This window comes from Salvelinus fontinalis, chromosome 20 (genome assembly GCF_029448725.1).
Source record: "Salvelinus fontinalis isolate EN_2023a chromosome 20, ASM2944872v1, whole genome shotgun sequence".
Lineage (NCBI taxonomy): Eukaryota > Metazoa > Chordata > Actinopteri > Salmoniformes > Salmonidae > Salvelinus > Salvelinus fontinalis.
Genome location: NC_074684.1, coordinates 6,735,623 through 6,753,147, shown reverse-complemented (window position 1 = coordinate 6,753,147; position 17,525 = coordinate 6,735,623). Strand labels below are relative to the sequence as shown.

At 48.0% G+C, this 17,525-nt stretch overlaps 1 protein-coding gene across 1 annotated transcript in view; it reads left to right on the top strand.

The window, feature by feature from the left end:
* Positions 1-17,525, top strand: part of LOC129817203 (mitogen-activated protein kinase-binding protein 1-like) — a 47,643-nt gene that overhangs the window by 21,020 nt on the left and 9,098 nt on the right. The window contains exons 11-21 of the mRNA XM_055872216.1: positions 92-276; positions 414-631; positions 821-891; positions 3,750-3,947; positions 4,469-4,580; positions 4,849-4,912; positions 5,014-5,124; positions 6,996-7,150; positions 7,244-7,278; positions 13,940-14,152; positions 16,688-16,833. Coding sequence (XP_055728191.1) covers positions 92-276; positions 414-631; positions 821-891; positions 3,750-3,947; positions 4,469-4,580; positions 4,849-4,912; positions 5,014-5,124; positions 6,996-7,150; positions 7,244-7,278; positions 13,940-14,152; positions 16,688-16,833 — 1,508 coding nt within the window. The remainder of the gene's footprint in view (positions 1-91; positions 277-413; positions 632-820; positions 892-3,749; positions 3,948-4,468; positions 4,581-4,848; positions 4,913-5,013; positions 5,125-6,995; positions 7,151-7,243; positions 7,279-13,939; positions 14,153-16,687; positions 16,834-17,525) is intronic.

Below are 17,525 nucleotides of genomic sequence, written 5' to 3'. Positions count from 1 at the left end.
CCTCTTGCTGTATTGGCTCCTGGGAGTCATCTTTCTCCCTCACCCCCGTTGGACTCCAGCCATCCTTTTCATCCACCTCTCTACCCCTCAGGACTTGTTGAAGGTGATCTATATGGATGAAAACACCGCCGCCCTGGTGGAAACAGAGGGAAGTGTGTCTGCTAGCACAGAGAAGACAGACGGACAGACAGCAGAGACCAGGACAGGCATTAGGACCATCTGTGTCAGCCCCGATGGGAAACACCTGGCGTCTGGAGACCGCAACGGGATGCTGAGGTACGGAACGGGAAGAGAATGCAATGGGGATGGGATAGGAATGAAGGCTGGTTATGTCTGTGCAGGGTGTGTGTTTGATGTGTGTTTGATGTGTGTGTGTGTGTATGTGTGCGTATGCACGTGCGTGTCTTCTGCAGGGTTCATGACCTCAGCAGTATGACAGAGATTCAGAAGGTGGAGGCCCATGACTCAGAGATCCTGTGTCTGGAATACTCTAAACCAGAGACGGGTCTGAAGCTGTTAGCCACCGCTAGCCGCGACCGCCTGATCCACGTCCTGGATGCTGAGAAAGACTACGGCCTAGTCCAGACCCTGGACGAACACTCTTCGTCCATCACCGCTGTCCGATTCGCTGGTGAGCGACCTTTAACCTCCCGGCATCGGCGAGAGAGACGTTATCAGGACGTCAACATATGTAGAACAGACACAGTCTATGTAGTAGGGTTTGATAGTAGGAGACGGGTACTGTATGTATGATCTTTGTCATGGTCAAAGCTCTGTGGTTGTTTTCATGGCTAGGGTTACTTTGCCTCTCCTCCCTCAGCCAATGACAACAAGGTGAGGATGATCAGCTGTGGAGCAGATAAGAGCATCTACTTCCGTACGGCTCACAGGGTAAGGAACACTCAGTCAGGGCACACAGGGTAAGGAACACTCAGTCAGGGCACACAGGGTAAGGAACACGTTCGGGTGTCACGTTGCAATTACAGAAGTCCAAATTTGAGTTGTTGTAAATGCAACGTTTTGTCACTAACTGGGTTCTCAGTATCTCAGCATTTCCATAAGAGACAACAGTCATTATCATCATCCACTCTTCATACGTTCCTCCTTCCCTTTCAATTGTCCCTGTTAGGATAATGGATAGAGGGCTGGGACCACTGTTAAGTTCTGGAACATGAGTCCATCGCAGGGACAGGGTTCCACTTCCAGACCCAAAAATGTCTTGTTAGCCTGCTAGCATCTTTCCCAGTGTAAATAGACATTATTCGAGTGGCAGTTTAGGAAACAAACACTGACATAGATCGCTCTCAATCTGATCTTCTCTGGCAGTGCTCTCTGTTCCATCTACTATTATGCTCTTTGTTTTTACCAAGTGGCTGCCTGTCGGTATTTAAGAGAAATTGCACACGGCCTCATCTGGTTTTAAAAACATCCGTTACCGTCTATAAGGGAATGTAGCTCTGCTTGTACATGCACTGCAGACACTGAGCATAGAGAGTAGAATACCTTAAGATGATGTTAACATTATTGTTCAAGAGTAAGCTAGATAACTCCAACAGAGGTTGTTGTTGTCCCCCCCCCCCCCAGGCAGACGGAGGTACAGAGGTTGTTGTCCCCCCCCCCCCCCCAGGCAGACGGAGGTACAGAGGTTGTTGTCGTCGTCCCCCCCCCCCCCCCCCCAGGCAGACGGAGGTACAGAGGTTTTGTTGTTCCCCCCCCCCCAGACAGATGGAGGTACAGAGCTTTTGTTGTCACCCCCCCCAGACAGACGGAGGTACAGAGGTTTTGTTGTCCCCCCCCCAGACAGACGGAGGTACAGAGGTTTTGTTGTCCCCCCCAGACAGACGGAGGTACAGAGGTTTTGTTGTCCCCCCCCCCAGACAGATGGAGGTACAGAGGTTTTGTTGTCCCCCCCCCAGACAGACGGAGGTACAGAGCTTTTGTTGTCACCCCCCCAGACAGACGGAGGTACAGAGGTTTTGTTGTCCCCCCCCCAGACAGACGGAGGTACAGAGGTTTTGTTGTTCCCTCCCCCCCCCAGACAGATGGAGGTACAGAGGTTTTGTTGTCCCCCCCCCCCCCAGACAGACGGAGGTACAGAGCTTTTGTTGTCCCCCCCCCCAGACAGACGGAGGTACAGAGCTTTTGTTGTCCCCCCCCAGACAGACGGAGGTACAGAGGTTTTGTTGTTCTCCCCCCCCCCCCAGACAGACAGAGGTACAGAGGTTTTGTTGTTCCCCCCCCCCCCCACACAGACAGACGGAGGTACAGAGGTTTTGTTGTTCTCCCCCCCCCCCCCAGACAGACAGAGGTACAGAGGTTTTGTTGTTCTCCCCCCCCCCTCAGACAGACGAAGATACAGAGGTTTTGTTGTCCCCCCCCCCCCCCAGACAGACGGAGGTACAGAGGTTTTGTTGTTCTCCCCCCCCCCCCAGGCAGACGGAGGTACAGAGGTTGTTGTTGTCCCCCCCCCCCCCAGGCAGACGGAGGTACAGAGGTTGTTGTTGTCCCCCCCCCCCCCAGGCAGACGGAGGTACAGAGGTTTTGTTGTTCCCTCCCCCCCCCAGACAGATGGAGGTACAGAGGTTTTGTTGTCCCCCCCCCAGACAGACGGAGGTACAGAGCTTTTGTTGTCACCCCCCAAAGACAGACGGAGGTACAGAGGTTTTGTTGTCCCCCCCCAGACAGACGGAGGTACAGAGGTTTTGTTGTTCCCTCCCCCCCCCAGACAGATGGAGGTACAGTGGTTTTGTTGCCCCCCCCCCAGACAGACGGAGGTACAGAGCTTTTGTTGTCCCCCCCCAGACAGACGGAGGTACAGAGGTTTTGTTGTTCTCCCCCCCCCCCCCCCAGACAGACAGAGGTACAGAGGTTTTGTTGTTCCCCCCCCCCCCCCCCCAGACAGACAGACGGAGGTACAGAGGTTTTGTTGTTCCCCCCCCCCCCCCAGACAGACAGAGGTACAGAGGTTTTGTTGTTCTCCCCCCCCCCTCAGACAGACAGAGGTACAGAGGTTTTGTTGTTCTCCCCCCCCCCTCAGACAGACGAAGATACAGAGGTTTTGTTGTCCCCCCCCCCCCCCCCAGACAGACGGAGGTACAGAGGTTTTGTTGTTCTCCCCCCCCCCCCCAGACAGACGAAGATACAGAGGTTTTGTTGTCCCCCCCCCCCCCCCCCAGACAGACGGAGGTACAGAGGTTTTGTTGTTCTCCCCCCCCCCCAGACAGACGGAGGTACAGAGGTTTTGTTGTTCTCCCCCCCCCCCCCCCTCAGACAGACGGAGGTACAGAGGTTTTGTTGTTCTCCCCCCCCCCCAGACAGACGGAGGTACAGAGGTTTTGTTGTTCTCCCCCCCCCCCCCCCCTCAGACAGGCAGAGGTACAGTGGTTTTGTTGCTGTCCCCCCCCCCCTCAGACAGACGGAGGTACAGAGGTTTTGTTGTTCTCCCCCCCCCCCCAGGCAGACGGAGGTACAGAGGTTGTTGTTGTCCCCCCCCCCCCCAGGCAGACGGAGGTACAGAGGTTGTTGTTGTCCCCCCCCCCCCCAGGCAGACGGAGGTACAGAGGTTTTGTTGTTCCCTCCCCCCCCCAGACAGATGGAGGTACAGAGGTTTTGTTGTCCCCCCCCCAGACAGACGGAGGTACAGAGCTTTTGTTGTCACCCCCCAAAGACAGACGGAGGTACAGAGGTTTTGTTGTTCTCCCCCCCCCCAGACAGACGAAGGTACAGGGGTTTTGTTGTTCTCCCCCCAGACAGACGGGGGTACAGAGTTCAGGCGTTCCCACCACGTGGTGAGGAAGACCACTCTGTACGACATGGATGTAGAGCCCAGCTGTAAGTACGCTGCCGTGGGCTGCCAGGACCGATGCATCAGGATCTTCAACATCAGCAATGGGAAACAGAAGACATTCTACAAGGGTTCACAGACTGAGGACGGCAGCCTGCTTAAGGTTTAGTATCATTCAACTCTAAAACTCTGTCAAAAACAGATAGAAAACGTCAGCGCCCTGTTGCCGCTCCCCAAAGAAGGTATTTTTGAAGCTTGCGATAGTTACGTTTCAACTAGAGATGTGTCGATATCATTTTGGTTTGTCTAAATAACATTGCAACTGTGTGGACTTCACGTCCACGGATTTGTGACGTTCAGACAACATGCTTGCCCATTGGGCCAGGTCACAGGTGTGAATGTTCTGGGGGCTTAACCTACCCACCCAGTTTGAGTACAATGGAAAGTCTGTTGCCCATCAGCAGGCAGATAACTATGCTAAATTGAGACCCGGGTGAGATGATTTTGTGCCTGCAGGAACAGTCACGTATGCTCTTTTACATAGTAATTTACAGCAAGGATAAACCGATATCACGATATGCCTGGCTCTGTAATGATATCAAACGATATCGATATCATTTGAATTGTCGATATTGGTGCCCACCACTAGTTTCAACCTTTTATGTTCTGTTTTTCCCCATGCAGGTGCAGACTGATCCGTCTGGTCAGTACGTTGCCACCAGCTGCTCCGATAAGAACATCAGCATCTTTGACTTCCGCTCTGGAGTGTGTGTGGCCACCATGTTTGGACACTCTGGTAACAGACCATGACACACACACACACACACACACACACACACAGACACACAGACACACACACACACACACACACACAGACACACACACACACACACACACACACACACACACACACACACACACACACACACACACACACACACACACAGACACAGACACAGACACAGACACAGACACAGACACAGACACACACACACACACACACACACACAGAGAGTATCAAAACAACCTACCAGCCAGCTGATTGATTCTTCTCCTGTTCTCAGAGATAGTGACTGGGATAAAGTTCACCAACGACTGTAAACATCTGATCTCTGTGTCTGGGGACAGGTATGACCCCTGCCCTAGTGTGTGTGTGTGTGTGTGTGTGTGTGTGTGTGTGTGCGAGTCTGTATGTCTGTGTCTGTCTGATGGCCTGTTGTCTATTCCAGCTGTATCTTCGTGTGGCGTCTGGCTCCAGAGCTGACCTTGAGTATGAGAGAACGTCTTTCCCAACTCAGACGAACCCCCCTGACACCCCCCTGCAACACCTCCACACTCAGGTAAAGGATTGGATGGGTGTAAGCAGTAGGGTAACAGTTTCCACAAGAAACCAAGGAGTATGGGCTAGAGGACTGGACAGACATTTCACAGTCTCCTGGGGCTGGGTGGTATACCATATCTGACTATATACCGGTATTGATGCACGGACCGGTTTGGGTTTTACCTTCTAAGACGGTATTTCAATGTTTTGTTTGTTAAATGTGATACGCTACCACGGCACGTGTAGCGTCCGTTTTGATAGTTTAGCCCGCTACTTGAGTCTCTCTCTCCCTCCATTCCGCTTTCCTCACAGACTGAGCCCCGCTCCCTGTCACTCAAGGAGCCACCGCAGCTAATTCATCTTCACTCTCCTCTCGTCAGGTTACATATATTTTTGTACTTGATGCCACTCTTCCTCACCACAATGCTTCCCTCTACACTCAGCTCCTTTCCTTCTTCCTCGCTGTCCATTTCCACATCTCCGCGCTCTTTCCGCTTCTTCATCCGGTGTGGTAGCAGACTGTTCACACTGTTATTGTATCTTGAATTTGACGCCATGTCAGCGCCGCATGAAAATGTTAGCTACATGAAACTGCTAAGAGCAAACATTTAATGTTGCGGTAACGTGTGCGCTGGGAGTCGGGAAGCAAGTACAGGGAGGGAGTGTTATGAGGCGCTGGGGCGCTTGACGATGGTGACAGGTGTGCGGGATAATCAGCAGCCTGGTGACCTAGAGGCCGGAGAGGGAGTATATGTGACAGTACCACTCCCCCCGATGCGTGGCTCCAGCTGCAGGACGCCGACAAAGGGGACGAACCCGGGGACCAGGAGAGGACCGGTCACCCCTGCTGAGGTGCGGGAACCTTTGGGAACCTGTCACGCCGGCTGGGGCGCTGGAAACTGACAGTCCGGCTGAGGCATAAGAGCCTGACGGGCACGTGGAAGCAGGGAGCCTGGCGATCCGGTAGAGGCATGAAAGCCCAACGAGCCGGTTGAGGCAGGGGAGTCTGGCGATCCGGCTGAGGCATGAGAGACTGACTAGCCGGCGGAGGCAGGGGAGCCTGGCCTGTAGTGGCTCCCGGACCCGACGTCATTTACACTGGCACAAAAAACAAAAAACACTCCCTGACGCTTTCCTTGGGTGAGGTGTTATTCTGTAATGAGTGCGCTGAGAGTTGGGGAGCAAGTACAGGGAGTGAGTGTTATGAAGCGCTGGGGCGCTTGACGATGGTGACAGGTGTGCGGGATAATCAGCAGCCTGATGACCTAGAGGCCGGAGAGTGAGTATACTTGACAGTTGCTAAAGATTAGGAAACACTGACCAACCCTTTGGTTCCTACCCTGTAACAATAACTCCTCCCTGGCTTTTTTATTTGTTGTCATGTCAAACAAAACTGTACTCAAAGTGCCCACTATTATATTCTATATATAGAATTAGAATAGTCATTCTATTCCCATGATTCCAACAGTTCACCCAAGTGTTTTGATCTAAATCGCAAGTCAAATCGTAATTGCAATATTTGGTCAAGAAATAAGGCCTATATTTTTTGTCCATATCATGCAGCCCTTACGTGGAAGTGTGGAAATGATCTCAAATGAGTGCAGGAAATCCATAAATTGATGAAAATGCTAAAAAATAATTGGGGTTGAAGTTTGCCTGATCAGTAATCAAACAATCAGAATGGAGAATACCCCATTAACATTTCTTGAAATATCTTAGAACGTATGTGTTGCCACATTAGGGTCACGCACTACTTATGAAGCACATTTTTTACTTTTGTTATTCAAAAACATCATATACCGTCATACCCATCCCAAAATATTAAAATATCATATTATATTTTGGCCATATCGCCCAGTCCTACTGTCTCGTTGTTGTTGTGTGGTATAGGCGTGAGGTGTACAGTGCCCCGGCTCTTGGTCTGATGTCATCAGAGAGTGACCGTGAGGTGGAGGAGCCAGAGGAGAGGGACGATCCCTGTGACCTGGAACAGCTCACAGTAAACAGTAACACCTCATCAGGGAGTAGCCATGACGACGACGCAGGTACAGAACAGAGTCGTCATATCTGGATGTAACATTTGTCAACTTCTACCTATAGTGTCTCTACATTAAATACTGCATTCTTGTCTATTATAGGTGCCTCGGATGAAGGACAGGACTGGGAATCTAAGGTTTGTTGAACTGTTGTAGTTACACGCACGCACGCACACACACACACACACACACACACACACACACACACACACACACACACACAGAGGTTGCTCCATTCTGCCCTCTGCTGGTCATGCTGCTCTCTTTCTTACTCTCCCCTACATATTTATTCGGACAGTGACACCAATTTCCTTATTTTGGCTCTGTACTCCAGCATTTGAGATCAAATGTTTTACAATTCATATTATTGAACAGGCAACAGTACAGAATGTCATATTTTATTTGAGCACACTTTCATACATATCTGTTTTATAGTTTAGGAAAAAAAACATAAAAACACATTATGTACCTACCCAGCTAGCACATAACGTTCTGAGAACCATATGTTTCTTAGAGCTTGGTGAAAGTGTGGTTGTACTATGGTTATTTTTCATACAACCCTCCCACAACTTTCTGGGAATGGTGCAGGATAGTTCCTTGGCTTCGGAACATTCTCAGCACATTTAAGGAACTTGACAAAAAGCATAATTTTCTTGTTATGTCATTACTTTAACAGAACATTTCCTAAACGTTCAAATATAGTTGCATTTAATTTCAGTTTTAGTAATGGTTTAGGAACGTTCCCCAACTGGTTTGCTGAAGGTTTCCTCGTGGTTTTATTTGAAGTAATGTTCTCAAATTGTTCCAGGAACATTAAGAAAACTTTCCATAAAAAACACAAGAAAACGTTAACTTTCGGTGAACGTTCTAACAATGTTATTTAATTAATTGATAATGCCCGAGAAGCAAACCGTGCCGATTTATCCTCAACCCACCTGCTTCGAGGGCATTATCACTTTCATACAACGGGTTATCAACATATTCAAATAGTGATTGACATTTGAATTAATAACGTTATTTGTATTAATATATTCCTACCATTTCATCCTTCCACAAGATATAGTCCCGACACAAGTCTAGTGTTGCTACCCAAGCCGGCTGGTCGTTCGTTCTATTGGTTCGGTGGCCAGAGATGCGACCATGTCGTTCAGTCTTTTTGTTCTGTATCTATGGACGCGACCCAGTCGTTCGTTCCATTGCTAGCTAGCCAACTACGGCTAATTTACAATCCCGCCAAACAGTGCAGCCAGAATAACAACAGTAGTTGTATTTTGCATTTGTTTATGCTGTCTTCTAGTGACATTTATTTGGATACATCCATAACAATAAGCTAATGGACATCTGTTCAGAGGAGCAAGCCAATAACACAGCTAACACAATCACTTCAAACGGAATCTGGAAAGACTGCAAACTACAGTAGCTGCACTTCGTTTAGTTTGACCTTTAACCTATATATCCATAAAAAGTATTTTTTATTTTTTTATTTCACCTTTATTTAACCAGGTAGGCTAGTTGAGAACAAGTTCTCATTTGCAACTGCGACCTGGCCAAGATAAAGCATAGCAGTGTGAACAGACAACAACACAGAGTTACACATGGAGTAAACAATAAACAAGTCAATAACATGGTAGAAAAAAAGAGAATCTATATACAATGTGTGCAAAAGGCATAAGGAGGTAGGCAATAAATTGAATAATTGCAATTTAGCAGATTAACACTGGAGTGATAAATCATCAGATGATCATGTGCAAGTAGAGATACTGGTGTGCAAAAGAGCAGAAAAGTAAATAAACAAAAGCAGTATGGGGGGTGAGGTAGGTAAATTGGGTGGGCTATATACCGATGGACTATGTACAGCTGCAGTGATCGGTTAGCTGCTCGGATAGCAGATGTTTAAAGTTGTTGAGGGAGATAAAAGTCTCCAACTTCAGAGATTTTTGCAATTCGTTCCAGTCGCAGGCAGCAGAGAACTGGAAGGAAAGGCGTCCAAATGAGCGCGTGCTACGGGTGGGTGTAGCCATCGTGAGCAGTGAACTGAGATAAGGCGGCACTTTACCTAGCATAGCCTTGTAGATGACCTGGAGCCAGTGGGTCTGACGACGAACATGTAGCGAGGGCCAGCCGACTAGGGCATACAGGTCGCAGTGGTGGGTCGTATAAGGTGCTTTAGTAACAAAACGGATGGCACTGTGATAAACTGCATCCAGTTTGCTGAGTAGAGTATTGGAAGCTATTTTGTAGATGACATCGCCGAAGTCGAGGATCGGTAGGATAGTCAGTTTTACTAGGGTAAGTTTGGCGGCGTGAGTGAAGGAGGCTTTGTTGCGAAATAGAAAGCCGACTCTAGATTTGATTTTGGATTGGAGATGTTTGATATGAGTCTGGAAGGAGAGTTTGCAGTCTAGCCAGACACCTAGGTACTTGTAGATGTCCACATATTCTAGGTCGGAACCGTCCAGGGTGGTGATGCTAGTCGGGCGTGCGGGTGCAGGCAGCGAACGGTTGAAAAGCATGCATTTGGTTTTACTAGCGTTTAAGAGCAGTTGGAGAACACGGAAGGAGTGTTGTATGGCATTGAAGCTCGTTTGGAGGTTAGATAGCACAGTGTCCAAGGAAGGGCCAGAAGTATACAGAATGGTGTCGTCTGCATAGAGGTGGATCAGGGAATCGCCCGCAGCAAGAGCAACATCATTGATGTATACAGAGAAAAGAGTCGGCCCGAGAATTGAACCCTGTGGTACCCCCATAGAGACTGCCAGAGGACCGGACAACATGCCCTCCGATTTGACACACTGAACTCTGTCTGCAAAGTAGTTGGTGAACCAGGCAAGGCAGTCATTAGAAAAACCGAGGCTACTGAGTCTGCCGATAAGAATATGGTGATTGACAGAGTCGAAAGCCTTGGCCAGGTCGATGAAGACGGCTGCACAGTACTGTCTTTTATCGATGGCGGTTATGATATCGTTTAGTACCTTGAGCGTGGCTGAGGTGCACCCGTGACCGGCTCGGAAACCGGATTGCACAGCGGAGAAGGTACGGTGGGATTCGAGATGGTCAGTGATCTGTTTGTTGACTTGTCTTTCGAAGACCTTAGATAGGCAGGGCAGGATGGATATAGGTCTGTAACAGTTTGGGTCCAGGGTGTCTCCCCCTTTGAAGAGGGGGATGACCGCGGCAGCTTTCCAATCCTTGGGGATCTCAGATGATACGAAGGAGAGGTTGAACAGGCTGGTAATAGGGGGTGCGACAATGGCGGCGGACAGTTTCAGAAATAGGGGGTCCAGATTGTCAAGCCCAGCTGATTTGTATGGGTCCAGGTTTTCCAGCTCTTTCAGAACATCTGCTAACTGGATTTGGGTAAAGGAGAAGCTGGGGAGGCTTGGGCGAGTAGCAGCGGGGGGGGGCTGTTGGCCAAGGTTGGAGTCGCCAGGAGGAAGGCATGGCCAGCCATTGAGAAATGTTTGTTGAAGTTTTTGATTATCACGGACTTATCAGTGGTGACCGTGTTACCTAGCCTCAGTGCAGTGGGCAGCTGGGAGGAGGTGCTCTTGTTCTCCATGGACTTTACAGTGTCCCAGAACGTTTTGGAGTTAGAGCTACAGGATGCAAATTTCTGCTTGAAAAAGCTGGCCTTTGCTTTCCTGACTGACTGCGTGTATTGGTTCCTGACTTCCCTGAACAGTTGCATCTCGCGGGGGCTCTTCGATGCTATTGCAGTTCGCCACAGGATGTTTTTGTGCTGGTCGAGGGCAGTCAGGTCTGGAGTGAACCAAGGGCTATATCTGTTCTTAGTTCTGCATTTTTTGAACGGAGCATGCTTGTCTAATATGGTGAGGAAGTAACTTTTAAAGAATGACCAGGCATCCTCAACTGACGGGATGAGGTCAATATCCTTCCAGGGTACCCGGGCCAGGTCGATTAGAAAGGCCTGCTCGCAGAAGTGTTTTAGGGAGCGTTTGACAGTGATGAGGGGTGGTCGTTTGACCGCGGACCCGTAGCGGATACAGGCAATGAGGCAGTGAGCGCTGAGATCTTGATTGAAGACAGCAGAGGTGTATTTGGAGGGCAAGTTGGTCAGGATAATGTCTATTAGGGTGCCCATGTTTACGGATTTAGGGTTGTACCTGGTGGGTTCCTTGATGATTTGCGTGAGATTGAGGGCATCTAGCTTAGATTGTAGGACTGCCGGGGTGTTAAGCATATCCCAGTTTAGGTCACCTAACAGAACAAACTCTGAAGCTAGATGGGGAGCGATCAATTCACAGATGGTGTCCAGGGCACAGCTGGGAGCTGAGGGGGGTCGGTAGCAGGCGGCAACAGTGAGAGACTTATTTCTGGAGAGATTAATTTTTAAAATTAGAAGTTCGAACTGTTTGGGCATAGACCTGGAAAGTATGACAGAACTTTGCAGGCTATCTCTGCAGTAGATTGCAACTCCTCCCCCTTTGGCAGTTCTATCTTGACGGAAAGTGTTATAGTTGGGTATGGAAATCTCAGAATTTTTGGTGGCCTTCCTAAGCCAGGATTCAGACACGGCAAGGACATCAGGGTTGGCAGAGTGTGCTAAAGCTGTGAGTAAGACAAACTTAGGGAGGAGGCTTCTGATGTTGACATGCATGAGGCCAAGGCTTTTTCGATCACAGAAGTCAACAAATGAGGGTGCCTGGGGACATGCAGGGCCTGGGTTTACCTCCACATCACCCGAGGAACAGAGGAGTAGTAGAATGAGGGTGCGGCTAAAGGCTATCAAAACTGGTCGCCTATGTAATATTTGTGTTGTGGAGAAATACTACAGCCTAGAGTGTTGGGGACAAGAAATAAAAGGATGCAAGCTGATTCATGAGTTCGAGTGGCTGAGAAACGCTCCCTGCCTGTCTCTCGTCCCGACTCGTTCATTACTATGGGACAATTCTTGAATATTGAAACAATGTTGCAAATGTTGGAGAGACAGACAGAAAGGTTAATACAAATCTCCTCTGTTGAAAACTAAATGTTGGTCGAGAAGAAATGTGAGATAATGTCTAGATGCTTTTTATACTGGAGATCAAGTTTATAAATTGCCTGGCTGGGCTGATGAGACAGTGCAGTCAGATGGAACAGAGTAAATAGGCATTTTAACGTCATAGATTTAGCCGGTGGTAACTTAGAATAGACACCGGCTGGAATGCAGTTTTAACCAGCATTCAGGATTAGACCCACCAGTTGTGTAAAAACATATGCATTCCGTTCTCAGCGTCAACAAAACTCTCCCTATCCTCTATCTAAAGTATGTGCAGGTGTTTTGGCCATGCCCACTACTTGACCACACCTGATCTTAATGAGGGCTTGTTTCCTTTTAAATGAGGTCTGTTTGAATAGATGAACAGCTTTGTATGAGTTTTCTTTTAAACATGGCGTGCTAGCTCCATCCTGGTGGTGCAGTGGACTAATTCTATGGATAGAGAACAGAAGATTATAGGTTTGAATCTGACTGATGCCGTGTCACATAACATTTTGTATGCATGATTAAGGAATATCATTTCCATGTGTTTGGAGTTAAAAAAAATGTTAACCCAAAACAAGCTAGCAATGTTATTAAAAGTCTTATTGAAACATTCAGTGGAAGTTTTTAGGAAGTTATTCATAAACCTCCAAATAACCTAACATTTCTGTTCTCAGAGCGTTAATAAAACCTCCCAAAGGAACAATAGTAAAAAAAAAATCACTTCCGACTCAGAATGTTTAAAAAACGTTCAGTTTCACCGACCAGGAAACGTAATTCCCAGAACTAATGGAAAACCAAAAACGTACGTTCCCACAAGTTCCAAGGAACCAAATGTGTTAGCTGGGTAGTCCCCCCATTTGAAGGTGTCATGAGTATTTGGAAAAATTGACTTGTAGTGTATTACATTTAGTCAACATTGAGTATTTGGTCCCATATTCCTAGCACACAATGACTACATCAAGCTTGTGACTCTACAAACTTGTTGGATGCATTTTCAGTTTGTTTTGGTTGTGTTTGGGATTATGTTGTGCCCAATAGAAATGAATGGTAAATAATGTAATGTGTCATTTTGGAGTTACTTATAAAGTAAATATGAAATACAAACTTCTACATTAATGTGAATGCTTCCATGATTACGGATAATCATCTATGAATCGTGAATAATGATGACCTCGACCGTTATTGGTAATGGTGAGAGGTTAGCATGTTTTGGGGGCATGATCTTTGTGCATCTGTAATCTTTATCAATCATCATTATTCATGATTCATTCATGATTATTTGTAATTATGTTAGCATCCACATGAATGTCGAAGTGTCCTATTCTTATTTACAATAAAAGTTATTTCAAAATGACACAATACATTATTTACCATTAATTTTTGTTGGGCACAACATAATCAAAACACAACCAAAACAAACTGCAAATGCATCCAACAAGTTTGTAGAGTCACAAGCTTGATTATGTGTGTAGATATGTGTGCTTGGATTATGGGACCAAATACCAAACTTTTGACTAAATACATTTTTAGTTCAAATACTTATGACAACTTCAAATGGTGGGGCTAGATACATAAAGTAAACGGTAAAACAGATATGTATTAAAATACCCTCAAAGAAATCTGATCTCGAATCCAAAATGCTGGAGCACTGAGCCAAATTCAACATTTTAGATTCACTGACCAAATAAATACGTAGGGGAGTGTACTTTCTTTCTTTCCTTCCTCCTCTCTCTCTCTCTCGTTCTCACTCTTGCTCTGTCTCTCTCTCTCGCTCTCTCTCTCGCTTTCTCTCTGTCTTCCACTCTCCTCTCCAGGCCCTAGACAGCCCTCTGGCCCCTGAGCCCTCCAGTCGGCCCCGGCGTCGCTGGTCCTGTCGTATGGGTTCTCTGGAACTCATGGTCAAGTCTATGCTGGACCTGAGACAGCTAGAGGCCTTCTCCATCACCGGCTCCTCTCACAAGAAAGGCCCTGCCTCCCGGCTCAAAGCGAGCGACGCAGGAAGCACCTCCAGCCTGCAAGGGGCCTCGGTAAGCAGAGAGAGAGAGACTGGGAGAGAGGGAGGAGGGAGAGAGACTGGGAGAGAGGGAGGAGGGAGAGAGGGACGAGGGAGAGTGAGATGGGGGGGAAGAGGGGTTATCTATAGCAGGGATGGGCAACTGGCGGGCCGCAACTGGCAGGCCCTCTGATGGACTCAGTCGGGGTATAAGCTTACTGTTGCGAGTTAGAATAAACAAGGTGCAATTTTGAAATTTGTTTTTGCATCAGCGGTTTCTCAGTTGTTATGTTAGTCACTGATAGTCAGTCAATTAGCCCATGTCAGCAGAGTTAGTTTCTTGGCCAGCTATTTCTTATCATGGTCTGAGTTTGTTAGGCAGTCTCACTCAGATTTACATTGACGTAATTTAGCAGACGCTCTTATCCAGAGCATAGAAAGTACATTTTTCCTCGATAACGTAGCTATCAGTACGTTATCAGTAGAGTGAGAGCTAGAAGGAGGGGTGGGTTCGGGTGTGGTGGTGGGGGGGGTTCAAGTGCAAGTGCTGATAAATGTTTTTATTTTTTTATTTTTTGGGGGGGGCTGTTTGAAGAAGTAGGGTTTCAGATGTTTTTGGAAGATGGGCAGGGACTCTGCTGTCCTAGCTTCAGGGGTAAGCTGGTTCCACCATTGGGGTACCAGGATAGAGAAGAGTTTGGAGGTGGCCAAGAGTGGGAGGGCCAAGAGACCCGAGGTAGCAGAATGAGTGGGAGGGTTGGGGTGTAGTGTCTGAGCATAGACACCAGCGAGTTGCAGTAGTCCAGATGGGAGAGGACAAGTGCCTGGATTAGGACCTGTGCCGCTTCCTGTGTGAGGTAGGGTCGTACTCTACTGATGTTATAGAGCATGAACCTTCAGGAGCGGGTCACTGCTTTGATGTTTGCAGAAAACGACAGGGTGTTGTCCAGGGTCACGCCAAGGTTCTTTGCACTCTGGGAGGGGGACACTGTGGAGTTGTCAACCATGATGGAGCGGGCAGGCCTCCCCCAGGAGGAAGAGCAGTTCCGTCTTGTCGAGGTTGAGCTTGAGGTGGTGGTCGCCATCCAAGTTGAGATATCTGCCAGGCACGCAGAGATGCGTGTCGCCACCTGGGTGTCATAAGGGGAAGGAGAAAAGTAGTTGAGTGTCATTCGCATAGCAATGATAGGAGAGACCATGTGAGGATATGACTTGGTGAATCGAGAAAAGAGGAGAGGGCCTAGAACCGAGCCCTGGGGGACACCAGTAGTGAGAGTACGTGGTGCAGACACAGATCCTCTCCACATCACCTGGTAGGAGCGGCCTGCCAGGTAGGATGCAATCCAAGAGTTTGACGTCCAGCCCTGAGAGGGTGGAGAGGAGGATCTGATGGTTCACGGTGTCGAAGGCAGTGGATAGATGAGAGCAGAGGAGAGAGTCGGATTTGGCAGTGTGGAGAGCCTCCGTGACACAGAGAAGAGCAGTCTCGGTGGAGTGACCTGTCTTGAAGCCTTACTGGTTAGGGTCAAGAAGATTGTTCTGAGAGAGACAACAAGGAAGTTAATCAGAGACAGAACGCTCAAGTGTTTTGGAAAGATAACAAAGAAGGTATACAGGTCTATGGTTTTTGACGTTAAATGAATCAAGTGTTGGTTTCTTGAGGAGGGGAGCAACTCGGGCCATTTTAAAGTCAGAGGTGATGCAGTCAGTGGTCGGGGATGAGTTGATGAGGAAGTGAGGAATGGGAGAAGGTCTCCAGAGATGGTCTGGAGAAGGGAGGAGGGGATGGGTTCGAGCCTGCAGGTTGTTGGGCAGCCAGACCTCAATAGTCGACTGGATAGAGAGGGGAGGAAGAGGTCTAGCCGTAGGGTAGTTCTGTGTGAGTGAGACCAGTGGACTCAATAAGCTGAGTGAATGAGTAGCGGATGTTTTCAACCTTTTTTCAGTGTGGTTAACAAAGTTTTCCACAGGGTGGGAGGGGAGGGGTGGAAGATTAAGGAGGGAGGAGAAGGTGGAAAAGAGTTTCCTAGGGTTAGAAGCAGACGCTTGACATTTAAAGTGGTAGAAAGTGGCTTTAGCAGCAGATCAGAGGAAGAGAAGGTAGAGCGGAGGGAGTAAAAGGACGATAGGTCCTCCGGAAGTTTAGTTTTCCTCGCTAAGATATCATATTAAAAACTGCAAACATTTCTCTCCAACCTATGGTAAAATGTGTAGAATTGCAGGAAGTTAGCTGTAAAACAGCTCGTTTTCCTCTCCACCCCATGGCAAAATGAGTAGAATTTCAGGAAATTAGTTATAACATTTTAAAATCTTCTCTCCGCCCCATGGCAAAATGTGTAGAATTGCTGTCAAGAGTGGGGCCACTAAAATGTTTTGCTCGCAATAAGGGGGTTGGGGGGGTATGGACGTGGGTGGGCAGGCAGATATTTGGTTGCCCCCACCCCCATCAAAGTTGCCCATGCCTAATCGATAGCTAATAGATTAGTAAAAGATTATAGACAGGTACGTAGATGGACTTGAATTTGGTTTTCTCCAACCCTAATGCTCCTCTGTTCTGTGGTATAAGCAGGACTTGGAGGAGCGGGTTAAGAGACGTCACTATGCTGCCTGGCTGACCCCTAACCCCAACCCTGACTCTAACCTGGGCTCCCAGGGGTCTGAAGGACGTGTGCTGTACCCCGAGGGTAGCGATTACGCTGCCAGACGACGGGGCAGGTACACTATGTTTAGATACACACACACACACACACACACACACACACACACACGCACGCACGCACGCACGCACGCACGCACGCACACACACACACACACACAGTCTTGTACAGCTAACCTTGTGGGGACATACAATTCAGTCCCATTCAAAATCCTATTTTCCCTAACCCCTAACCCTAAACCTAACCCTAATCCTAACCCGTACGCTTACCCTAACCCTAACCCTAACCCAAAAACCTAAACTTTATCCTAACCCTAAACCTAACCCTAGTTCCTAACCCTACAACTAACCCTAGCTCCTAACCTTAATATTTAACTTAATTCTAACACTAATTCTAACCTTAACCCTAAACACCCTCGAAATAGCATTTGACCTTGTGGGGACTAACAAAATGTCCCCAGCTGGTCAACTTTTTGTTCGTTTACTATTCTTGTAGGGACTTCTGGTCCCCACAAGAATAGTTAAACACGTCCACACACACACACACACACACACACACACACACACACACACACACACACACACACACACACACACACACACACACACACACACACACACACACACACACACACACACACACACACACACACACCACTTCGACCTTCAATTTTTCCTTTCATGTTTCTCTTTTTCTATCAACTTGCTGTCTCTGTCTCTGTCTCTCTCTTCTTTTGACTATCTCTTATTT